Source organism: Mercenaria mercenaria, chromosome 9 (genome assembly GCF_021730395.1).
Source record: "Mercenaria mercenaria strain notata chromosome 9, MADL_Memer_1, whole genome shotgun sequence".
Lineage (NCBI taxonomy): Eukaryota > Metazoa > Mollusca > Bivalvia > Venerida > Veneridae > Mercenaria > Mercenaria mercenaria.
In genome coordinates this window covers 49,527,127-49,554,351 of record NC_069369.1, presented here as the reverse complement: position 1 = coordinate 49,554,351, position 27,225 = coordinate 49,527,127, and the positions used below count along the sequence as shown (strand labels likewise).

Here is a 27,225-nt window from a genome sequence, read left to right as displayed (position 1 = left end):
TTTACACTCTAGAGGCCACATTTTTGCTCCAATCTTCCCGAAACTTTGTCAAAATGTTTGTTTTCATGAAATTTTGAATGAGTTCTAATCTGGGTCATGAGGTCGAAAACTAGGTCACTAGGTCAAATCAAAGAAAATGCTTGTTTACACTCAAGAGGGCATATTTTTGGTTCAATCTTAATGAAAATTGGTCAGAATATTTGTCTCCATGAAATCACTAGGTCAGACATGTTTACATTGTTATGGTGTGTTTCTCAGGTGAGCGACTTAGAGCCAAGATTTTGTTTTCAATATTGATTGTGTCCTCTCTTTAATTAAAACCAGTATTTATTATTGTGTATAATTGAAGAAACATTTGAAAGATAGCAATAAACGGGTGAGTAAAATAAAGCAGTTTGAGCAAGCCTTGAGTCGTAGTTTAACAAAATTGTGACTAAAGAAAGCATGTTCAGTACTTTTCCTTTTAATATTTATACCCCCACAAATGAAGTTTAGGGGGGTATATAGGAGTGAGCTTGTTGGTCAGTCAGTCTGTTGGTCCGTTGGTTTTCATGGTTTCCGGACAATAACTCATGAAAGGCTTGACAGATTTGAATAATATTTGGTACACAGGTGTAACATCGTAAAATACAGGTCATGTTTGACTTTTAGGTCAGTAGGTCAAAGGTCAAGGTCACAATGACCTGGGACAGTTAAACAGTTTCCGGATGATAACTTGAGAGGATCAGGAAAGTTGATAGGGAGGTTGTTCATGACCAGCAGATGACCGCTATTGATTTTGAGGTCAGTAGGTCAAAGGTCAAGGTTACAGTGACCCGGAACAGTTATACCATTTCCGGATGATAACTTGAGAACGTTTGGGCCTAGGATCATGAAAGTTGATAGGAAGGTTGGTCATGACCAGCGGATGATACCTATTGATTTTGAAGTCAGTAGGTCAAGGTCACAGTGACCTGGAACAGTTAAACCGTTTCCAGTCGATAATTTGAGAACATTTGAGCCTAGGATCATAAAGCTTAATAGGGAGGTTGACCATGACCAGCAGATGACACCTATTGATTTTGAGGTTAGACTTTGACATTGGCTTACTTCTGTGACAAGGCCATATTGTGGGGGTATAATTAGTCACTCCTGTGACAGCTGAAGTTCAGTACAGTATAAAAATTTCAAAACATTATAAAACTGGTTGCTTTCAAAGTTGTAAAAATGTTTAGCATGAAAATAAAGAATATAATATGTTTAACAATGTTTTGCTTACTTTCTTTTCAGTAGTGCATTTAGTAGTGCAGCATATTTATAATTTTAAAACTTATTGATAAGCGTCTAAAGCAAAAACCTTTCTAATCCGAAAACCTTCCTTATCCAAACTTCTTTCTGGTCTGAGCAAGTCCTGATTAGAGAGGTTCCACTGTATTTAATATTTATCACTTGACTATTTTATCTGCACCAGGTTTTGTTTAGAACAGTCCGCATACATTCTGTCCAATCCTACATTCTACCCAATCCGGAGCATTATCCTTTTTTACTCTGTTGACTTAAAGAGTGTGTGCAGAATGTTTGGAGTAGTCACAGTGATGCTCTCGCAAGTGTAGCAATTGTAACTTAAATGTGTAGAATACTGACCTAGGAACCTCAGAAGGGTATCACCCAATTTCTTCACAACATAAGACATCAAAAGGAGAGTTTGTTGATGTACTTAACAAAGAGTAAGCCGGGACTTCATAAATTACACTAACATTTGATATATACGTCATGTTAGAGTTTACTGTGATGTCAAAGTATTAATTTCAACTGAAATAAAATCCTTTTAAAGAGGAAAATAAGACGATGCAGACTCTTTAAAAAAAAAAACACCTTGAAGTTTGCAATCCATTTATCGTAAAGTGGATGCTACTCTTTAAGTTAATCGATCATGAAGAAATGTGATGTTATTTTGACTTGGAGTGTTCTCTGTAGTGGTGTATTTAGATGAAGCTTTTAATTGTTATTTATTGTTTGGCATCACCAGCATTGTGTTTGCATATTGTTGTATATATATATAATTTATAACTTTGTTTTCTTTCTTACAAATTAGCAGCTTTCTACAAAACCATGGTACTGTTGTTATATATTTGGTAGATACGCTAGCATAATTTATGCGCATAGTGCAGCTATGAAATAGTATAATTGTGCATTTATTTGATTTTGTTAACCTATATTGAATGGTTTTAGCCAAAACAGCTATTTCTTTGGGACGTGAATTTGTGGACTTCAAATTTTAAAGATAGAATAAATGCTGGGCTTGACAAAATCCACTCCTCTGCTCGTAAATACGAGTAGAAATTGGTCCCGGGCGAGTGGAAAATGCTGTAGTACTCGTCCTGCAAGACAAGTGTAAAATTAAACCAAAACTGTAATAAATCAAATTTAAATGAAGCTGTGCAGAAGCTTCTGAAACAGAAGTTGATTTGTTGTTCGCAAATCTGAAATTCTTCCAGCTCTGTTATGGTACCAAATTCTGATCGCATTAGCTGGACGCTAGATAGTTTAGAACAAGATTAAGATATATACTGATTTTAAAGGACTTCAGGACAAGTAGACATTCTTTGCAGCTCGTCCAGCAGGACATGTTGCTTTGAAAGAATTTGTCGAGCCCTGAAATGGGGTTTATTTTTTCGTCAGATTTAATTTTGTGGATTGTTGTGACAAAGAGAACTACGAAAAGTCCCAAAGAAATATGAGCCGTGCCATGGGAAAACCAACATAGTGGGTATGCGACCAGCATGGATCCAGACCAGCCTGCGCATCCGCGCAGTCTGGTCAGGCTCCATGCTGTTCGCTTTTAAAGCCTATTGGAATTGGAGAAACTGTTAGCGAACAGCATGGAGACTGCGCAGATGCGCAGGCTGGTCTGGATCCATGCTGGTCGCAAACCCACTATGTTGGTTTTCCCATGGCACGGCTCATATAAATAATTTCCTAGAGTATATATTTGATGTAAATGTGGTTGCCATAGTATTTATTTCAGATATACAAGACTGAAGATAAATGGGAAAATGTTATGATTGTATTTTGCTTGAAAAATGATTGAGGTGTTGATCAAGGTATTACTACAAAACAGAAAAGTATTGACAATGAAATGTCAAATTGCACTTTGTTTTAATGATACCAGTCAGATCTTCCAGTAATTTGATACGATATGCCCTTCCAGTAAGCACAAGCCTTTTATTCAATGTCTGTGTGAGGCAAACATTTTCTATGACAATTTGACAACAGACAATCATTACAGTGTATACATGAAGGCTGTCAGTTCTTGTATGTTTATTTGGACCTCTAAAATTTCTAGTATTTCCAACTAATTTAGCTTATAATAAGACATTGTTAGCTCATCTGATTTTTTGAAAAAAAATGATGAGTTATTGTCATCACTTGAGCGGTTGTCGGCGTCGGCTTCGGCGTTGCCTGGTTAAGTTTTATGTTTAGGTCAGCTTTTCTCCTAAACTATCAAAGCTATTGCTTTGAAACTTGGAATACTTGTTCACCATCATAAGTTGACCCTGTATAGCAAGAAACATAACTCCATCTTGCTTTTTGCAAGATTTATGGCCCCTTTTGTACTTAGAAAATATCAGATTTCTTGGTTAAGTTTTATGTTTAGGTCAACTTTTCTCCTAAACTATCAAAGCTATTGCTTTGAAACTTGGAATACTTGTTCACCATCATAAGCAGACCCTGTACATCAAGAAACATAACTCCATCTTGCTTTTTGCAAGAATTATTGCCCCTTTTGGACTTAGAAAATCAGTTTTCTTGGTTAAGTTTTATGTTTAGGTCAGCTTTTATCCTAAACTATCAAAGCTATTGCTTTAAAACTTGCAACACTTGTTCACCATCATAAGCTGACCCTGTACAGCAAGAAACATAACTCCATCCTGCTTTTTGGAAGATTTATGGCCCCTTTTGGACTTAGAAAATATCAGATTTCTTGGTTAAGTTTTATGTTTAGGTCAACTTTTTCTCTTAAACTATCAAAGCTATTGCTTTGAAACTTGCAACACTTGTTCACCATCATAAGCTTACCCTGTACAGCAAGCAACATAACTCCATCCTGCTTTTTGCAATAATTATTGCCCCTTTTGGACTTAGAAAATCATTTTCTTGGTTGAGTATTATGTTTAAGGCAACTTTTCTCATAAACTATCAAAGCTATTGCTTTAAAACTTGCAACAGTTTTTCACCATCATAAGTGGACACTGTACATCAAGAAACATAACTCTATCCTGCTTTTTGCAAGAATGATGGCCCTTTTTAGACTTAGAAAATCATGGGTAGGACAATATTTCTATTATACAAAAAAATCAGATGAGCGTCAGCACCCACAAGGCGGTGCTCTTGTTTTTGCCTTCGCCGTCTGTCCGTCCGTCCATCCGATTGCATTAAGCTTGTCCGGCTTTCACAGGTCAAACTGTTGGCTGGATTTTGTCAAAACATCACAGGAGTGATCAGTATGAAGCCTAGTTGTGCATATCGCCAGCATGTTCCGCTTCACTGCACAGAATGGGAATGGCCGCCAGAGCTAAAGATAGAAAAACCTTGTCCGGCTTTCACAAGTAAAACTGCTGGCCGGATTTCGACGAAAATTCACAGGGGTGATCAGTACCAAGGTAGTTGTGCATTTGCCAACATGTTCTGCATCGCTGCACAAAATGTCCTGCAGAGCTAAAGATAGAAAAATCTTGTATGGCTTTCACAGGTCAAACTGCTGGCTTGATTTCGTCAAAACATCACAGGAGTGATCAGTACCAAGCCTAGTTGTGCATATCGCAGGCATGTTCCACTTTACTGCACAAAATGGCCACCAGAGCTAAAAATAGAACAATCTTGTCCAGCTTTCACAAGTCAAACTGCTGGACAGATTTCGATGAAACTTCACAGGAGTGATCAGTACCAAGCCTAGTTGTGCATGTCGCTGACACGTTCTGCTTTGCTGCACAAAATGGCCGCCAGAGCTAAAGGTATACATAGGGGGGAGACATATGTTTTTGTGACAAAAACACCTTCTGTTTTCTTAAAAGAGAATGTGGCAAATATTGTCAGTTTGGCTGTTTTCTGCATCAAAAGCACTGCTTTTAAGCTAGATCTCACTACATCTTGACAAAAAGTCTTTTTAATGTTTGAGAAGAGTTGATGACAGTCTGCAAGTGGTAAATGATAAGTAATTTCTAGGGATCTGTTTAGACCACTGTCCAAACCTGCCCGTGTTGGGCTTCAAGTTGTACCTTTTCAAACAACATAACTCATAAAGGAAGTTACAATAAATATTTTTTGCTTTACCTTTTTGCTTCTGCAATGACCATACTTTTGAAATTTAAATTAAGAGATTTTAATTGAGAAATTATGATAATTTCTTAGTAAGAGGCAAAGTTTCCACACACCATTTTGTTTTTTTTCTTTTTGCTAAATTTTTTGTATTATGAATGCATGTTTTATAAAAATACACTGAAAACATGCAGGTGACAAGCACTGGGATGGTAAGACTTGAGTGCACCAACTAAAAGATGTCAATGTAAACCAGAGAAACTTTCTCCTGTAATTAATAAATTTTGTTCTTCTAAAATAAAGAATAATCTATTTTATTATATAATACTTACTGATATTAAAAAAAACAAGGTTAATCTAGAAAGATTTGTTCAGTGTAAAATAAATAACGCAGTATTTGCTTACACAAAACAGATCTTTTGTACTAACCATTTTGATATAACTTACATTTTAAACAAATCCTCGTCTCAGTTCTAATTATAAACAACCAATAATTTCTGTAAAAGCACTTGCCTTGAAGTTCTTGGTCACCTGATAAACAAAAATCAAATGACCTATAACTGGAAATTTTTAAATTTTTAAAACACGTAGTAATTTGAATTTCACGTGATGTGAAAATTTAGGAACTATGTACTCTTGGCTTATGAATATGCAAGGCTTAAATGTAATCGAAATCTGTCACTCGTAGGTGTGAATGAAAATATCAAGCTTGAGGGTAACTGTTTTGGTTGTTATGAGACTCTGCCGATTTGCAGCTGAAACAGTTATCATTGAGCCGGATAATATTCACCAACATCTACAATTAGACAAAGGGGGGCATATTAAAATTGCACTGTGTGTCAGTCCATCCATGCATCTGTGTAAATTCTTGTCCGGGCTGAAACTTTGCCATCCATAAAGGGATTTTGAAATAAATTGGCATAAATGTTCACCATAATGAGATGACATGTCATGCGCAAGGCCCAGACCACTAGCTCCAAGGTCAGGGTCACAGAAGTCTATGTTTCGTGTCCGGTCCATAACTCTGCCAGTGATGAAGGGATTTTGAAATTACTTGGCATAAATGTTCACTATATTGAGATGATGTCAAGGTCACACTTAGAAGTCAAAGTTTTTTTTGTCTGGTCCATAACTCTGCCATTTATCAAGGGATTTTAAAATAATTTGACACTAATGTTAACCATAATGAGGTGTGTCATGCTTATGACCTGGGTCTCAAGGGCAAGGTCAAGGTCATGAAATGATGTGTGATTTGTTTTGCACAGACAACAGTTTTTTTTACTGTAACATTCTTAGGCACGCTTCGGGGGCATTTGTCACCAAAAGTGACGGCTCTTGTTTTGTATATTCTTTTTGATTAATAATAGGCACTCTGATAAGCACTATTTTCTTATACATTAATTCTTATAGGGTAATTTGCTTAGATATTATTTACAACCTGCAGGTTAACCTACACCCCAGGGTGCAGGCTCCAGATCAGGATTTAAGAAACTGTATAAATCACATGAGAAGCTAATGGAGTTTTATAATAGGTCTACAGAACAAATATATATTATTCATTTGAAGCGAACAGCACATTTTTTGCAACATCATCTCATACAATATTTGAAAACATTTGTATTCAGGCCCCCATAGCCTTGGTTCATAGTATAAAGTGAGTCAGTTATTAAAGTAGACATAATTATGTCTGTATTTTTCGCCCACAGACAAAAAGGAATAATACAGAGCTGACATTTGCCTGTCTGGGTGTATTTTCAGAACTTAACAGCATCACTGTATGAATTTTATCACCTAATTTCAATAAAAATGTCACAAGTTAAAGGGAATCGATCAGTCATTGCAACAACAAAAAATCTCATATTGCAAAACCTTTTTCCCCATCAATCTCTTGGTTCAAAGAAACTTGTCTCAGACATGAGTGATGTTTTTTATATTCATTTATTGTTTTCTAGCATCCATTGAATATTTATTCTCAATTTCTCTTGATCTGAGTTCAAAGATTCTATTATTAGTGAGTTCAAAGATTCTGTTAGTAAGCTTTTCAATCAGTAACTTAAATAGTCTTTCAGATATCTCCATACATCTTGGTATGCAGATAAAGACGAATTATTTTAGGTCAGGGTCACTTCAATTTTAGAATTTTCAGTTGATATAAAAGGTTGAAGGGCAGATAAATATGTTGAATATTACCAAAACTATAATAATTGATGTCAGCTTGGCTTACACTTAGAGGAATGGCTGGGTTGAAATAATATTTATAATTCTATTGTCGAGCCTGGTTGCAGAAGGGAAGACATAGTTGTCCAAATGGCTGTTTGGTGTATGTGCGTGCCTCTGTCCGTCCGGATTTGTTTGTCCGGACCATAACTTTGAGCATGGAGCAATCTTGTTTATATTTGGCTTAAATGTTGTTAACCTCAGTAAGACAGAGTGTCATGCACAAACCCCAGGTTCCTATCTATAAGGTCAAGGTCACATTTAGAGGTCAAAGGTCAATTCAGATCTTGTCTGGCCCATAACTTTGACATGCATTGAGGACTCTTGTTTATATTTGGTAATGAATGTTTAACTCAATGAGACAGACTCTATCTCAAAGGTCAAGGTCAAGTTAGGGGTCAAAGGGCAGGCTCGACATGTTTTTCGTGGGCATCTAGTTTAAATAGATATTCTTGCAAGCAGAATAATCTTGGGTGCAATTAATATGAATTGTTGAATTGGCAAGATTTTCCATGTTGATCAGCTTCCTAACATGTTTATTGTCACTGTGATATAGACACATTTCTTTGAGACTTTAATCTGTCAGTAAATTCATGCTAAAATTGAAACTGGTATTATGTTCCAGCTAGAGTCTAGACTGATTAGAAAATACTGGCAGGTTTTGTCATTTGAAGCTTTTAGGATTGATTTGTCATTATCAGGCCAATATGTAAATTGAAATACAGCACTTTTCTTCAGTCAAGTGATGTAATAGTCAAAAGAATAAAAATCACTCATTTTATTATAGTAATATTATATCTCATATTTTATTGATCTGCATAGAAAGAAAGATTATTTCTTCTTTTAAGGACATGTATGTTTAATTTCCATCACTTTGTTTTAACCTGAGGTATGGATGCCAGATTAGGATATATAACACCTGAAAATTGCTACAAAATATCATATACCACTTCTTTTTATGCCCCTGAAGGAAGGCATATAGTTTTTGAACCGTCTGTCAGTCTGTCTTGTCTGTCAGTCTGTCCGCAATTTTTGTGTCCGGTCCATATCTTTGTCATCGATGGATGGATTTTCAAATAACTTGGCATGAATGTGTACCACAGTAAGACGACGTGACGCGCGCAAGACCCAGGTCTGTAGCTCAAAGGTCAAGGTCACACTTAGACGTTAAAGGTCATTTTTCATGATAGTGCATTCGTGTCCGGTCCATATCTTTGTCATCCATGGATGGATTTTCAAATAACTTGGCATGAATGTGTACCACAGTAAGACGACGTGACGCGCGCAAGACCCAGGTCTGTAGCTCAAAGGTCAAGGTCACACTTAGACGTTAAAGGTCATTTTTCATGATAGTGCATTCGTGTCCGGTCCATATCTTTGTCATCCATGGATGGATTTTAAATAACTTGGCATGAATGTGTACCACAGTAAGACGACGTGTCGCGCGCAAGACCCAGGTCCGTAGCTCAAAGGTCAAGGTCACACTTAGACGTTAAAGGTCATTTTTCATGATAGTGCATTCGTGTCCAGTCCATATCTTTGTCATCCATGGATGGATTTTCAAATAACTTGGCATGAATGTGTACCACAGTAAGACGACGTGACAATTTACAATTTACCACCTAATATTGTAACATAAGAGATTCTACTTCTGTTCCATTACATACAAATTATTATAGGGCCAAATTGTTGTAAAAAACATTTCAAAAACATAATTATTTTAAAAAGTCATACTAACTTATTTGCAGGGCTGTAAAACACCTTTTGATCTCTATGAGTGAATTAAATCAGTTATGAATCAGCAGTGACGTCATAAAAGTATGACATAAATTATGACGTTATAATGATGTGACGTCATACAAAACTTAAGCTTGTAACACTGGGTCAAATAACAAAAAAAATGATCTTTCTGTTAATAAAAAGTTTGCGAGCTGTTCGATTGCAAGTTTATAAATACTTCTCAAAACTTTGATAAAAAAGAAACAAATATCTAAATGTTCTGTTGGCTATCAACACTTTTTAACCACGGGGGTAAATTGTAACAGCATAATATTATGACCTGAATGACATATTACGCTGAAAATGTAGTACTGTTAAATGCAAATTATTTGCGTTGTTAGACTCTAAATAATAAACATGTTCCAATAATTCTTATCAGTTAATAAAACATGGGCAGGAGTTAGGATGTGTAATAATTAAATCATGAGGCATTCATATTTCATTCAGTTTCTGAGTTAATGCTAAGTTTTCCCTTTTTTTCTTTTTTTTTTTTTTAAAAAAGGTATCATTGCCATAATACTTTTTTTCATTCAAATAAATCAAGGTAATTCCAGCAGAGAAGGTCAATGTTACAAAAGGGATTCTGAATATTCAGTTCGAACAGGTCAAGGTCACAAATAAAAATGTTTTTAATGTCAAAAACTCAGTTTATATGCTTAATGATAAGTGTTGGCATTTTTTTTTTCAAATGACCTTGACCTTCTTGCTATTAAAGCATTCTGTACTTCTCAGACTTTGACCCTATGTGTGCAAAACAATCGTAAAATATGTGTTTATTGACATGTTTGTATTGATTTACAATAGTTTTGCATTGTGCTCCCATTAATTTTAGATCTTAACCAAGAAATTATAGAGCTGTTGTTAATATATGTCCATGCTTCATGCTCAATTTTTCTGTTGTGCAGTCTTCAATGACGGTGAGTTTTCACTGAGTTCTCCCCCTGTACTTGGCTGTTAATTATTTTAAGAGGGACAAAAGCTTTTGATTATTTTTAGGCTGATCTTACTTTTGCTTGATTAAGAAAGTTTGTATACATAATGCTTTTCAAGAGCTTTATTCAGTTTAATTCCTGGAATGCTTATACAAAGCACTAGGCTTTTAAAATTGCTTTTTTCCCCTGATAATGAATACTTGTTGCAAAAAACTTAAATAGTATTTGGGGAGAACTCATACATTTGTTATAGCTGTGTAGTGTTTATTTATTGCTTGAAATACTTGATTGTACATATTGTGTACAGAGTTACTTGTTAGTTAGCCAATGGCTGCACGTGTTAGATTCTTCTTACATATATAGTTTGTTACAGAATGTATTGTTTGGCTTTTGAATAACTAACACCATGTCAGAAAGTGATTGCCTGTAAAGTGGCTCATGATGATGATAAAATGTACAATGTGACTTCTAGCTACTAATTATATGAATAAGTGATGTGCCAATAAGTAAGCTTTTAGTAACAGAAACTTTTCAGCAAAGGAGGACCATTTTCCAGTTTGCCCTTCTCCAGGTTATAAACTGGGAGACAGTCTATAGAATGCAACCTCACCATTGGTCAGTTTCAAAACAGAGCTCTAATTCAACTAGTCATAGGCCATATTTTTAGACTGGTTCCGAAACTCTTATTTTAAAACCTAGGACTAGTTCGGAATGTATGTTCTCATTCTAGTAATAGAATGCAGATCATGAGGTATAAATATGTTTGGGATTTTAATTGTATGAATGATTTTCAGAAGGAAGGTGATTTTCACATGTCTAAATAGTTGCCAAAGTGCAAAATTGTATGAACACTTGTCTAAATAATTGCCCAAAAACAAAATTGTATGAACACTTCTAGTAATGTAATATGAATTGTATAAACACATGTCTTAGCACTTGCTGAAAGGCATTGTTAATTGCATAAACATTTGTAGTAAAGCAGTATAAATTGTATAAACTCTTGTCATCAGGTAATATCGAATAAACGTGTTTAGGAAGGCAATATAAATCCCATATAAAGTCTTGTTGAAAAGCAGTATTTAGTGTATACATTTTTTAGCTCGACTATTCATAGAATAGTAGAGCTATTGGATTCGCCCATGCGTTGGCGTCCGCATCCGTGCCCGCGTCCCGATTTGGTTAAGGTTTTGTATGTAAGCTGGTATCTCAGCAACCATTTGTGGGAATGGATTGAAACTTCACACACTTATTCACTGTGATAAACTGACCTACATTGCACAGGTTCCATAACTCTATTTTGCTTTTTTACAAAATTATGCCCCTTTTTCGACTTAGAAATTTTTGGTTAAGGTTTTGTATGTAAGCTGGTATCTCAGCAACCACTTGTGGGAATGGATTGAAACTTCACGCACTTAATCACTGTGATAAACTGACCTACACTGCACAGGTTCCATAACTTTATTATGCTTTTTTACAAAATTATGCCCCTTTTTCGACTTAGAAATTTTTGGTTAAGGTTTTGTATGTAAGCTGGTATCTCAGCAACCACTTGTGGAATGGATTGAAACTTCACACACTTATTCACTGTGATAAACTGACCTACATTGCACAGGTTCCATAACTCTATTATGCTTTTTTACAAAATTATGCCCCTTTTTCGACTTAGAAATTTTTGGTTAAGTTTTTGTATGTAAGCTGGTATCTCAGTATCCGCTAATAGGAAAGGATTGAAATTGCACACACTTGTTCACTGTCATGATATGACATGCAGTGCAAAGGGTCAATAACTCAACTTCGCATTTTACAAAATTATGCCCCTTTTTCGACTTAGGAGTTTTTGGTTAAATTCCTATTATGTAAGCTGGTATCTTAGTACCCACTAATGGGAATGGATTGAAACTTCACACACTTGTCCACTGTCCTTAGCTGATAAGCACTATGCAGGTTCCATAACCCTATTTTGCTTTTTTACTAAATTATGTCCCTTTTTCGACTTTCGTATTCATTCAATCGACAAGGCTGTTGAATAGTCGAGCGTTGCTGTCCTCCGACAGCTCTTGTTCAGGTAAAGCTGTTTTTATTGTACAGACACTTGTCGAAAGGCATTGTTAATAATTTAAACCCATTTGTCAGAATTTGGGCATTATGGTTTATTACTGAATACACCAAGACTTTCTGTTTTTATCAAGAACAGAACATTGTACTTGTTACATGTCATTTTACAGATGATTGGTATTCCTAACTCAGAATGATCCTAAAATATAAAATGATGCACTATTTTTTACTGTTTTGTTTATGTGTATGCAAATATGACTGATGGTATTCAAAATAAACAATATTTAGGACAAGGTCGACATTGATTAATATATTTGTTTAATTAAATGCTGTGCCTGTTTTCTTTTCTGAACATGCATGCAATAGCACGAATGGAAATTTCACATTTTGATTAATCCTGCAAGAGCAATTATTCTGCATGAATGCAGGAGAAACATGCAATAAAATGGGCTTGAGGTTTTTCTGCTTTTATATGAGTCAGATTTTCCATTTCATTTCGATTTATTTTTTGTAATCTTGTTCTAAAGGATTAAAGTTATGCTGTTAAATGCCTTGAAACATACTCATAAAATACAGGAGGACATATCAGTTTATTAGGTATGAACTATCAGCTCTTCAAGTAAACAACAGTGTAAAACTTCTAAAAGATTACTGCTTTTTGTACTTACAGAGAACACATAACTGAAATCACACAAATTAAAATCATACAGGTGTTTTCCCCATCTTTTAATCCCTATGCTCATTCTTAGAGTTTTTTTTTTTTTTCTTTTTCATATTACCTCATTGTAATGTAAAAGAATCAAACACTAGCAATTTTTTTATGTTACATTATGTTCAATTGTTTCCTGTCTGAAAACCTTTTCTGTATATATTACATTAATTTGATGTTTTATGTTGTTCATTGATTACTGCTGCAATCAAGGACTGTCGTCGCAAAGTAATTGGTAGAAACTAGGATAAGATATTAGTTAGTCCATTTTTGTCCACACTTGTATTTCACAAAAGTTCTTAATTTTGGGGTATTCTTCATTTTATATATTATTTTGTTCATTATGTAAAGCAGTATTTAGAATATTTCATTGGTACATAAAAGGTATGTTGGAGAAATAACCATCAAAGAAATGTTTCATCAAATTTACAGAATCAATGTAGGAAACACGTGTTTACTTGGTTTCAATATAGGTCCAATCTATCCAACTTGAGCCCAATAAAACTATGCTATCTGGAATTGAATTCATCTGGTAAAGAGTGTATGGACAAACATGGTATTTTGATAACATGCATGCAAAAGTAAAACTGTATGTTTCTTGCATCATTTATTCTCATAATTATTTTATAAAAATATCAGTAATAGATGGGATAATTTTTAACATTACTAGTCTCTGAATCGATTTTCTTCTAGTATGTCAAAGAAAGCTGAAAGTTAACATGTTCCATATTTAAATGATTCCGATAAAGTATGGGAGTATTTACTCATATGGGTGCTTTTGTATTAATCAAGTACATCCCTGATTTACAGGGGAAAAAAAAACATATATACCATGATGTAAATACATATACAGGTACTCGAGGCCTTTTAAATTTTGACCAGGTCATGTTTACCAAGTCATGAATATTAAAATGATCTAAAATGTTAATGCATTAAGGTAAGTGTGAAAATGTATTTTACATAATTTAATTAAAACAAGTCTTGGCTATGTCAGCAAGAACTTAAGAAACGCCAGCTGAAATACCATAAGGATCAAACCTGTATTCAGAAGTCATGCTATAGATGGTCAGAAAGTTAGCATTATGTCATTGTTCATTCCTTGTCAAGCATTTAACAAGCTGGACTTTTTGTCGTACTGATAGTGATGGCTGTCTGATGTGTATAACATGGCACATTGACAAAACAGTCTTCCATTCAAAAACAAACAATTTGGGATATTTTTTCATACAACAGCAGGATACATTTTTTTATAAAGCACATTTTGCCCAATTTCTCAGCACCAAACTATTTTTCCTATTCCTATATATGTGGGGATAAAAGGTGTAAAAGACTCAGTTTTCAACATTGTGATTTTATGTAAACCTCCTCTAACCTCTGATTGTCTGAACATTTTAAGATCTTTTTGCATGAATTTGCAGCATTTAGATATTTGACATTAAACACTAATGCTTAAGTGAAGTAAATGTGATTATTTCCTGTCAGAGATTTTTATTGTCTTTCCCCATTTTTTGTGTGACTTACTTTATTGGCTTGCAAGAGCATAAAAGCCTATTTTACTTTTAAGTATAATTGACATTGGACAGCTTTCTATGAAATTTTCTGAGAAATGTCTTAATAACTTCTATTATTGTCCTATTTTTTGTTCCAGAATGTCTGTGTCTTACCAGGATTTTTCTACTCTTCTTTATTATCATGTCCCTAAGATTGATTTAATTGTCGTAATGTCTGTTGTTCGAAATTTTAGCTGTGATCGTGCGTCATTACCTACCAATCCTTGCTAAGTGCATGATTGTAAATAGAGCGAAATAATACAAAAACTGTTTGCAATAAAAAGATCTATATTCTACGGATCTGATAATATTCTCAATGGATTGATTCTTGTCAATATTCACCAACAAAGTGAGACACCAATTACGAATCCTTGTGAATTTGAGAAATATTTTTTCCAAAAGATAAAAAACTATAAAGCAGTGCTAAAATGTCTTTTGTCTTAACAAATGAAATGTTCTCCATGACGATTTGTTAAAAGACATCGTGTCTGAAATCATTTGTCCTCCTCCTTTCAATTATGTGGGGATGTTGGCAGTTACTTGAGGAGAACAAGTTTGTACTGATACAGAATCCAGGAATACTTCTTAGTTTTACTGCCCACCGTTACATAACTGAAATACTGTTGAAAAATGGCATTAAACGCAAAAGAAACAAACAAACAAATGAAATAACCTGCAGTAGTGGCTGAATGTTGCTGATGAAAAAGCCTGTAACAAGTGAATATGATAAGACACGATGATCAAGATTAATGAAATCTTTAAATTATGTTGGCAAAAGATTTAGTTTTCAGGTGAAACAGCTATTTCATTGAGCCCTTTTTAGCTCACCTGTCTCAAAGTGACAAGGTGAGCTTTTGTGATCGTGCGGTGTCCGTCCGTGCGTCCGTCCGTCCGTAAACTTTATGCTTGTGACCACTCTAGAGGTCACATTTTTCATGGGATCTTTATGAAAGTTGGTCAGAATGTTCATCTTGATGATATCTAGGTCAAGTTCGAAACTGGGTCACGTGCCATCAAAAACTAGGTCAGTAGGTCTAAAAATAGAAAAACCTTGTGACCTCTCTAGAGGCCATATATTTCACAAGATCTTCATGAAAATTGGTCGGAATGTTCACCTTGATGATATTTAGGTCAAGTTCGAAACTGGGTCACGTGCCATCAAAAACTAGGTCAGTAGGTCTAAAAAAAGAAAAACCTTGTGACCTCTCTAGAGGCCATATATTTCATAAGATCTTCATGAAAGTTGGTCAGAACATTCACCTTGATGATATCTAGGTCAAGTTCGAAAGTGGGTCACGTGCCATCAAAAGCTAGGTCAGTAGGTCAAATAATAGAAAAACCTTGTGACCTCTCTAAAGGCCATATTTTCCATGGGATCTGTATGAAAGTTGGTCTGAATGTTCATCTTGATGATATCTAGGTCAAGTTCGAAACTGGGTCACGTGCCATCAAAAACTAGGTCAGTAGGTCTAAAAATAGAAAAACCTTGTGACCTCTCTAGAGGCCATATATTTCACAAGATCTTCATGAAAATTGGTCGGAATGTTCACCTTGATGATATTTAGGTCAAGTTCGAAACTGGGTCACGTGCCATCAAAAACTAGGTCAGTAGGTCTAAAATAGAAAAACCTTGTGACCTCTCTAGAGGCCATATATTTCATAAGATCTTCATGAAAGTTGGTCAGAACGTTCACCTTGATGATATCTAGGTCAAGTTCGAAAGTGGGTCGCGTGCCATCAAAAGCTAGGTCAGTAGGTCAAATAATAGAAAAACCTTGTGACCTCTCTAAAGGCCATATTTTCCATGGGATCTGTATGAAAGTTGGTCTGAATGTTCATCTTGATGATATCTAGGTAAAGTTCGAAACTGGGTCACGTGCGGTCAAAAACTAGGTCAGTAGGTCTAAAAATAGAAAAACCTTGTGACCTCTCTAGAGGCCATATATTTCATGAGATCTTCATGAAAATTGGTCAGAATGTTCACCTTGATGATATCTAGATTGAGTTCGAAAGTGGGTCACGTGCCATCAAAAACTAGGTCCATAGGTCAAATAATAGAAAAACCTTGTGACCTCTCCAGAGGCCATATTTTGCATGGGATCTGTATGAAAGTTGGTCTGAATGTTCATCTTGATGATATCTAGGTCAAGTTTGAAAGTGGGTCATGTGCCTTCAAAAAGTAGGTCAGTAGGTCAAATAATGAAAAAACGTTGTGACCTCTCTAGAGACCATATTTTTCATGGGATCTGTATGAAAGTTGGTCTGAATGTTTTTCTTGATGATATATAGGTCAAGTTTGAAACTGGGTCACGTGCCTTAAAAAACTAGGTCAGTAGGTCAAATAATAGAAAAACCTTGTGACCTCTCTAGAGGCCATATTTTTCATGGGATCTGTATGAAAGTTGGTCTGAATGTTCATCTTGATGATATCTAGGTCAAGTTCGAAACTGGGTCAACTGCGTTCAAAAACTAGGTCAGTAGGTCTAAGATAATTAAAATCTTTTGACCTCTCTAGAGGCCATATTTTTCAATGGATCTTCATGAAAATTGATCTGAATGTTCACCTTGATGATATCTAGGTCAGTTTCGAAACTGGGTCACGTGCGATCAAAAACCAGGTCAGTAGGTATAAAAATAGAAAAACCTTGTGACCTCTCCAGAGGCCATATTTTTCATAAGATCTTCATGAAAATTAGTGAGAATGTTCACCTTGATGATATCTAGATCAAGTTCAAAACAGGGTCACGTACCTTCGAAAACTAGGTCCATAGATCAAATAATAGAAAAACCTTGTGACCTCTCTAGAGACCATATTTTTCAATGGATCTTCATGAAAATTGGTCAGAATTTTAATCTTGATAATATCTAGGTCAAGTTCAAAACTGGGTCACATGAGCTGAAAAACTAGGTCACTATGTCAAATAATAGAAAAAACGACGTCATACTCAAAACTGGGTCATGTGGGAAGAGGTGAGCGATTCAGGACCATTATGGTCCTCTTGTTTATGTTAAAGAACTGATACTATTAATGGAATATCGTCCTAAATTATAGTTGTTATTTGGTATTTGAATTCATTGTTGTTTCACTGGAATTTGAATTCATAGTTGTTTCATTGGGATTTGATTTTAAATAAGATATTATCAAAAGCAGGTATGAAAAGCAAAAATTGTAGTTGATATTCATTGTTTGACAGTGTCTGATTTTTTTTGTGATAGTCATATTAATATTTTAGTATTATAGAAATTGTGCATGCTCATAGCTATTTTTAGAAATGAAATCTGAATATTTATTCTATTCATATTTTGAATTGAGTTGTACAATCATAAGCTTTTGTGAAATGTATTTTCTTTATGGAATTTCTAAAATTAAATATCATAGATTTAGCAACTGTCAATAAAAGCATTGAAGTGAGATAGAGGTTATACCATGAAAGGATGTAGAGGTTATGCCATGAAATGATGTACAGGACATGTTATGAAATGATGTAGAGGTTATGCCATGAAATGATGTACAGGACATGTTATGAAATGATGTAGAGGTTAATTATGCCATGAAATGATGTAGACATTATTCCATGAAATGATGTAGAGGTTATGCCATGAAATGATGTAAAGGTTATGCCATGAAATGATGTACCGGACATGTCGTGAAATGGTATTAAGGTCATGCCATGAAATGATGTAGAGGTTATGCCATGAAATCATGTACAGAACATGTCATGAAATGGTATTAAGGTCGCGCCATGAAATATATAGATGTAATACCAGGAAATAGGGATAATGTTATAAAATAATGTAGAGAATAGAGGAGTACATACCATAAAGTGATTAGAGGTTTTGCTATTAAATTTACTTCACACAAAAACAATGATTTTTCTCTGCTTCTTTGTTGCATCCATTTTATGTTTAACTCTTTCTTTCAGGTGCAAGAAGATAAGTTTCTATTTGCTAAAAGAGAGAGTTTCTTAAATGATTTCAATTTCATGGAGACTTAATGAATAGAACAAAAAAAACATGACACCACAATCGTAAACATATTTAAAGCTCCAGACTTTAACATCAGTAAAATAATAATTGGAGAAATTGGAACTGTCAAGTTATTTGTAATTATCAATAAAGAGCGAGATATGGCATTATTCATTGGGACAAAACAAAACAACAACAAAGAGTTTGTAGTTAATGAGGGATACAGAAAGAAAAGCACTTTGCTATCTAAATAAAATGTGGTACAAATAATACTGCTTTGCTGCTCCACTTTACTGTCATTAAATTTTGTTCTCTGTAAAAAAAAAAAAGAGATGGCATGCTGCTTTATTGTGTCTTCCGATAAAGTGTTAAAATATAATTTAGGTCTCCATGAAATTAAATAAAGAGGGTAATCAACTTATAATGAAAAGAATACAATTCAAATTATAAAATAAACAAGAAGTGGTGATTTTGAAAGACTTACAACTAATGCAGTAACAAAAACATGACATATACCAAATCAAGAAACATATTTTGCACAATGTTTTATGGTACTTAAGAATCATTGAAAGTTTTCTAATAAGCTCATAACTAAATAAATATATTGTTTATAAATATTTAAACACGTAATTGTTAAGCGTTATCTTGTGGCATTACAAAGATGCTTAAGAAAACTTTCATGGATTTTGAACATTTTATTCAGAACATTTTGATATGCATGTAAAAGAACAAAGGAAAATATTTTATGTAAATCGGAGTGCATGATCAGTGAAAAGCATGATGCCAATATTTTCCCATCCAGTATAATGTGACCCCACAGAAAACGATGGATTAAAAATCATAATTTTGCCAAAGTAACAGGGCTGTTGCTGTATGAGTTATTGTTCTTTGTTAAACTTTACACCATGTGTAAAAAAAAACAACACCATCCCATTAAACATTAATTGGAGATACATCCAAATTTTCTGTAAAAGTAAAGCAGTCCAATTCGAAGTTACACACCACACATATTTTTAGGTTACACACCATAAATATTTATAGGTTATATACCACTAATGTTACTTAGGATAGCATCTAGCTGATACACATCACTGATCCTGATCTCCAGATTTCCCTCTTGTTGATGATAAACATTGGGAACTTGCCAGTTACCCTGATAGATAGAATTTAGAAATAACTTGTCACCCATGCCTATTGTCATGTGGAAACAAGTGATGTATAGCAGTTTTTAGCTCACCTGTCACATAGTGACAAGGTGAGCTTTTGTGATCAACCGTCGTCCGTCCATCGTTGTCCATCCACAATTTCTTGTGAACACAATAGAGACCACATTTTGCAATCAATTTTAATCAAACTTGCCCACAACTTGTATTGGCATAAAATTTCGATTCCTTTTAAAAACTGGCCAGATCCCATCATGGGTTCCAGAGTTATCTCAGTTCCTATTGAAAACCGGCTAGATCATAGGTTCTAGTGTTACTGCCCCTGAAAGGGGCAAAATTTTCTATTTTGGCCCTTTCAGCCATATAGAGGTTTTATTTATGCTTCGATTTGATACAAACTTGCACAGAATGTTTATCTTGATGATCTCTAGGACAAGTTAAAAACTGGTCAAAAATGAAGCAAAAGCCTGTTAACACCCTTGAAGCCACATTTATGACATTATCTTCATGAAACTTGGTCAGAATGTTTATCTTGATGATTCCTAGGCTAAGTTCGAAACTGGGTCATGTGGGGTCAAAAACAGGTCACCATTCAAATCAAAGGAAAAGCTTGTTAACACTGTAGAGGCCACATTTATGACCCTATCTTCATGAAACTTGGTCAGAATGTTTATCTTGATTCCAAGGCCAAGTTTAACAGGTGAGCGACATAGGGTCATCATGACCCTCTTGTATCATTTTAGTTTTAGAAAAAATATATAATTTATTCATTGCATGACCTTTTTTGTTTGTGATACATTGCAGGAAATTACAGTAGGTCATATATTTTTAATGACCAGTCCATAGACATGCTGGGAAAATGCTTGGCTAGATTTTTTCCAGAGAAAAGACAGAACACACCCTCTTCTCATTAATTAGTGATATAATTTAGAGTATAGTAGTATATAGTATAATTGAAGATTCTTGGAGGAGCACACATTGGATACTGGAAAACCACTGTTGTTTATGCGCCAGATGGCCAGATATCGTAGACCCAGGAGTCATTAACTTTTTGAACTGTCAGCTCCTCCGTCACACTTCCTTGAGTATTTTCTTCTAGAAGTATGGCCCTTTTTTGGACTTCGAAGTATTACGTCATTTGAACCTAAGGTTCTCAACTCCTCCTACAGTTTCAATCCAGTTTTAATGAAACTTGGTATATATCATTACCGTGGATTGGGAATTCGTATATTATCTATACTTCCATGATTGTCTTGATATTTTTATGTCCCCACTTTTGGCGGGGGGTGGGGCATATAGATTTGCCCTTGTCCGTCCTTCCGTCCATCCGTCCGTCCTTCCGAGAATGTTGTGTCGCACGTAGCTCCAAAAGTATTTGACGTAGAGTCACAAAACTTTACAGGAATGTTGGTCAGCATGTGTAGTTGTTGTGCACCTGGGGTTTCGCGTCCGGATTCATTAGTTTTGTAGTAGTTATGGCCCCTGACTTAGTAAAAAATTGGTCATGTTAATGTTGTGTCGTGCGTAGCTCCAAAAGTATTTGACCTAGAGTCACCAAAGTTTACAGGAATGTTGGTCAGCATGTGCAGTTGTGCACTTGGGTTTCGCGTCCGGATTTACTCAGACATGTAGGAGTTATGGCCCCAGACTTAGTTAAAAATTGATCATTTTAATGTTGTGTCGCGCATAGCTCCAAAAGTATTTGACCTAGAGTCACCAAAGTTTACAGGAATGTTGATCAGGATGTGCAGTTGTGCACCTGAGGTTTTGCGTCCGGATTTATTCAGTATTGTAGGAGTTATGGCCCCTGACTTAGTTAAAAATTGGTCATTTTAATGTTGTGTCGCGCGTAGCTCCAAAAGTATTTGACCTAGAGTCACCAAAGTTTAAAGGAATGTTGGTCAGCATTTGCAGTTGTGCACCTGGGGTTTCGCGTCTGGATTCATTCAGTATTGTAGGAGTTATGGCCCCTGACCTAGGAAAAAATTTGTGTCCTTTGTCATGTAATGGGGGCATCTGTGTCCCACAGACACATTTCTAGTTTTCTTGGGATATAGCCCTTTTTTAGCTCACCTGTCACAAAGTGACAAGGTGAGCTTTTGTGATCGCGCGGTGTCCGTCGTCCGTCGTCCGTCCGTGCGTCCGTAAACTTTTGCTTGTGACCACTCTAGAGGTCACATTTTTCATGGGATCTTTATGAAAGTTGGTCAGAATGTTCATCTTGATGATATCTAGGTCAAGTTCGAAACTGGGTCACGTGCCATCAAAAACTAGGTCAGTAGGTCTAAAAATAGAAAAACCTTGTGACCTCTCTAGAGGCCATATATTTCATAAGATCTTCATGAAAATTGGTCAGAATGTTCACCTTGATGATATCTAGGTCAAGTTCGAAACTGGGTCACGTGGGTTCAAAAACTAGGTCAGTAGGTCTAAAAATAGAAAAACCTTGTGACCTCTCTAGAGGCCATATTTTTCATGATATCTTTATGAATATTGGTCAGAATGTTTACCTTGATGATATCTAGGTCAAGTTCGAAACTGGGTCACGTAGGGTCAAAAACTAGGTCATTAGGTCTAAAAATAGAAAAACCTTGTGACCTCTCTAGAGGCCATATTTCTCAATGGATCTTCATGAAAATTGGTCAGAATGTTCACCTTGATGATATCTAGGTCAAGTTCGAAACTGGGTCACGTGGGGTTAAAAACTAGGTCAGTAGATCTAAAAATAGAAAAACCTTGTGACCTCTCTAGAGGCCATATTTTTCATGAGATCTTCATGAATATTGGTCAGAATGTTCACCTTGATGATATCTAGGTCAAGTTCGAAACTGGTTCATGTGGGGTCAAAAACTAGGTCAGTAGATCTAAAAATAGAAAAACCTTGTGACCTCTCTAGAGGCCATATTTCTCAATGGATCTTCATGAAAATTGGTCAGAATGTTCATCTTGATGATATCTAGGTCAAGTTCGAAACTGGGTCACCTGCGGTCAAAAACTAGGTCAGTAGGTCTAAAAATAGGAAAACCTTGTGACCTCTCTAGAGGCGAAATTTTTCAATGGATCTTCATGAAAATTGGTCAGAGTATTTACCTTGAAGATATCTAGGTCAGGTTCGAAACTGGGTCACGTGGGTTTAAAAACTAGGTCAGTAGATCTAAAAATAGAAAAACCTTGTGACCTCTCTAGAGGCCATATTTTTCATGAGATCTTCATGATTATTGGTCAGAATGTTCACCTTGATGATATCTAGGTCAAGTTCAAAACTGGGTCACGTGCGGTTAAAAACTAGGTCAGTAGGTCTAAAAATAGAAAAAACCTTGTGACCTCTCTAGAGGCCATATTTCTCAACGGATCTTCATGAAAAATGGTGAGAATGTTCAGCTTGATGATATCTAGATCAGGTTTGTAACTGGGTCATGTGCGGTCAAAAACTAGGTCAGTAGGTCGAAAAATAGAAAAACCTTGTGACCTCTCTAGAGGCCATATTTTTCAGGAGATCTTCATGAAAATTGGTGAGAATGTTCACCTTGATGATATCTAGGTCAAGTTTAAAAGTGGGTCACGTGCCTTCAAAAACTAGGCCATTAGGTCAGATAATAGAAAAACCTTGTGACCTCTCTAGAGGCCATATTTTTCAATGGATCTTCATGAAAATTGGTCAGAATTTTTTATCTTGATGATATCTAGGTCACATGTGCTCAAAAACTAGGTCACTATGTCAAATAATAGAAATAATGACGTCATACTCAGTTCAACTCTGGGTCATGTGGGGATAGGTGAGCGATTCAGGACCATCATGGTCCTCTTGTTTTAAAATGTGAAATATTACAACTTTATCTGAACCTGCCTATATTTTCCATCCAATTCAAATAAAACTTGATGTACATGACTTAAGGAAGTGGACATGTGAAGGTTCTCAGAACTTCCATGTACAATATATTCTTCTCAAGTTACTGCCCTTTGTTTATTCAACTTCCAACTTCTACAGTTTACATCCAATTTGAATAAAGTTTGGTATACTTCATCAACATGAAGATTACATGTACGCATTATCAGAACTTTCATGATGGATATTTTTTCCGGAGTTATGCCTTTTTTAGCTCACCTGAGCACAATGTGCTCAAGGTGAGTTATTGTGACTGGTCATTGTCCGGCATGCGTCGTCTGTCAACATTTGCCTTGTTAACACTAGAGACCACAGTTGCGACCCAATCTTTTTGAAACTTGGTCAGAATGTTTGTTTTGATGATCTCTAGGTCAAGTTCGAAACTGGGTCATGTTGGGTCAAAAACTAGGTCAGTAGACTAAATCAAAGGAAAATCTTAGCACTCTAGAGTCCACGGTTTAAGTTTGCCTTGATGACTTCTAGGTCAAGTTTGAATCTGGGTCATGTGGGGTCAAAAATTAGGTCACCCGGTCAACTCAAAGGAAAAAGCTTGTTAACACTCTAGAGGCCACAGTTGTGACCCAATCTGTATGAAACTTGGTCAGAATGTTTGTCTTGATGATCTCTAGGCCAAGTTTGAAATTGGGTCATGTTGGGTCAAAAACTAGGTCACTTGGCCAGATCAAAGGGAAAAATTTTTTTAACACTCTAGAGTCCACAGTTTAAGTTTGAAACTCATGAGAATTGGTCAGAATAATTGTCTTGATGACTTAAGGTCAAGTTCAGATCTGGGTCTTTTGGGTTTAAAAACTAGGTCACTCGGTCAAATCAAAGGAAAAGCTTTGTTAACACTCTAGAGGCCACATTTATGACTTATCTTCATGAAACTTGGTCAGAATGTTTATCTTGATAATCTTTAGGCCAGGTTGAATCTGGGTCATGTGGGGTCAAAAACTAGGTCACTAGGCCAGATCAAAGGAAAATCTTGTTAACACTCTAGAGACCACATTTTAAGTTTGAAACTCATAAGAATTGAATATGGGTCATCATGGGTCAAAAACTACGTCACCTGGTCAAGTCAAAGAAAAACTCTTGTGTATGCAATAGGGGCTGCATTTTTGACTGGATATTCATGAAATTTGATCAGAATGATTTTCTTGATGAAATCTAGATCAAGTTTGAATCTGGACCATCTGGGGTAAAAAACTAGGTCACCCAGTCAAATCAAAGAAAAACCTTGTGTATGCAATAGGGGCTGCATTTTTCATTAGATATACATGAAACTTGGTCATGTTTGTCTCCATGAAATCTCGCATGAGTTTTTATTTGAGTCATGTGGGGTCAAAAACTAGGTCAGCAGGTCAGATTAAAGAAAAAGCTTATTTACATTCTAGGGGCCACATTTTTGATTCAATCTTCATAAAACTTGGTCAGAATGTTTGTTATCATGAAGTCTTGGATGATTTCGAACCTGGGTATTGTGGGGTCAAAAACTAGGTCACTAGGTCAAATCAAAGGAAAGGCTTGTTTACACTTTAGAGGCCACTTTTTTGCTCCAATCTTCCTGAAATTTTGTCAGAATGTTTGTTTTCATGAAATCTCGGACGAGTTTTAATCTGGGTCATGTGGGGTCAAAAACTAGGTCACTAGATCAAATCTAAGAAAATGCTTGTTTACACTCGAGAGGCCACATTTTTGGTCCAATCTTAATGAAAATTGGTCAGAATATTTATCTCCATGAAATCACTAGGTCAGGTATGTTTACACTGTTATGGTATGTTACTCAGGTGAGCGACCTAGGGCCATCTTGGCCCTCTTGTTTATTATGTGCCCAATGGCGCAGGTTGTCTGTACATACTTCTGTCAGTCTGTTAGCAATTTCACTTTTGCCGAATAATTAAAGAACACTTTCAGCTATGATCTGGTAACTTAGCAGGGCACATTTTTGACATTGCCCTTGACTTTTTTGTTCACCTTGCTCATTGGCAATGAATAACCCTAACTGATTTACTTGTTTCTTTTAAGCGAAATGATCAATGTATCCAGATTTTTTATAGTACAAAAATTCCACGAGGACTCGATTGTCTTGATTGATTTATGTTCTTTTGTGTCTGTTTGGCTGAGTTTTATCCTTTCTGGCGCAACAAATTCACTGTATTCATCAATGGTACTTTTCCAATAAGGTCATTTTTTGACAGAAAATTATAGGAAGTAAAAATGTAGTAGAACCCCAAAAAAGCCCACAGTAGAACCCAATGTAAACAAAACAGATAGATACTTGTCACATGGAGTCTAAGATTGGTCTAAAAAAAATTTTGTTGTTGTATTTTTCAAAGACTTTATGCTTCACGAAAAAGCAGGTTTTATTAGATCGATGTTTAGCTGCATTGAAGCAACAAACCACAGGCAGCAGGTTTTTTTCGTTGTTTGTAAGGCTTTAAAATTAAATAATCGTCTCCCAGTGTTTGAAAGCAAAAGAAATAAAATTGGGTATCTGTCTGTTTACCATACATTTATGTAACCTTTTACCTGTCTGTTTACCATAAAGCAGTTATGTAACCAGAGCAAAACCTTCCCCTTTAGATATGCACACCTATTGAATATTAAAAGGCAGGCGCCCTCTTTTTGCCAGGTTGTAGTTACAGTCTTGTAATCCTGCTACGAGGTATGCTTGAATAGTCTTACCATGTGTTTTGTATTGTTCTTAAATGTCTCAATTTATCAGTTTTATTTTAGGATTTCATTTGCCTTTTTTTTTTTAGAAATTGATAGATTTGCTATCATTAGAATGGATTTAATATACCATTTGGAAGCAAGATCTGCAATTGTTACCATATTTAGTTTTAAACCACATATTATCCTACAATGTTTAAAACAGAGATAGGAAGAGTTAAGAGTAGATGCAAGTAGTTGCTATCCTAGTAGAATTCATTGCTATTTTCAGAACATTATCTATTTATGTAACTAGAGATCTAGTTTGATACCAGGTCGTTTCATAGGCTGACGTCAGTCTGGAAACAAATGTTTCCATGAATTTAATCAAATGGAAACAAATTTGTTATAGTTGTCTGTGTCATTTGACAGTACATTGCTTTCAATACATTGCTTTCAATGTTTCTTTCCTGTCATTGTCATTCTTTGGGAAGTTAAAGGTGATATAAATAACTGAACAATTTAGTTGATGTAATAAGCAGGCTGGTAACATTGCCCGATCGGGCTTATGACACAAAAAGTAATATTTCTTGACAAATAATGAAGATATTTCTTTCAAACTTGGTCCATTTATTAAGCATTACATATAATGCTTATCAAGATAGAAATAACTTTGTTGCCTTCAGTTTAGTTAGAATTACTTCCCTTTTTCAGATTTTTATGATGCATAATTTTTGAAGTCCAAAAATATTATGTTTTAATGCAATGTTTAAAACAGAAAAGGGTTCAATGGCTTTCTAGTGCTCCAAACTTGTGCGCCAATACCTTTATTCTATATATTTAGGGTAAATACTTTGTTTCTAGTGAAGATGTATGAGCTATTTTTTTAGGGCTAACATTTCTCTATAATGTTGTAAGTGAAAGCAGAGTAAAATGTTTACATTCATGTACTAGCGCAATAATTTAGAGCATTAGAAAGCCATTTAACCCTTTTTTGTTTTAAACTTAGCATTAGAAC

At 35.4% G+C, this 27,225-nt stretch overlaps 1 protein-coding gene across 6 annotated transcripts in view; it reads left to right on the top strand.

The window, feature by feature from the left end:
- LOC123547082 (uncharacterized protein ZK1073.1-like) overlaps window positions 1-27,225 on the top strand; it is a 114,690-nt gene that overhangs the window by 75,364 nt on the left and 12,101 nt on the right. For 4 of the 6 annotated variants that reach the window (XR_008372422.1, XM_053551371.1, XM_053551367.1 and 1 more), the window contains one exon: window positions 350-376. The exons of 1 other annotated variant lie outside the window; for it this stretch is intronic. Coding sequence is in view for 4 of the 5 variants with exons in the window: in XM_053551371.1 (XP_053407346.1) it covers window positions 350-376 (27 nt within the window). In the remaining variant the exon portion in view is untranslated. Of the gene's footprint in view, window positions 1-349; window positions 377-10,199; window positions 10,212-27,225 lie in introns of all 6 variants that reach the window. One more of the 6 variants, XM_053551368.1, reaches the window with a different exon arrangement.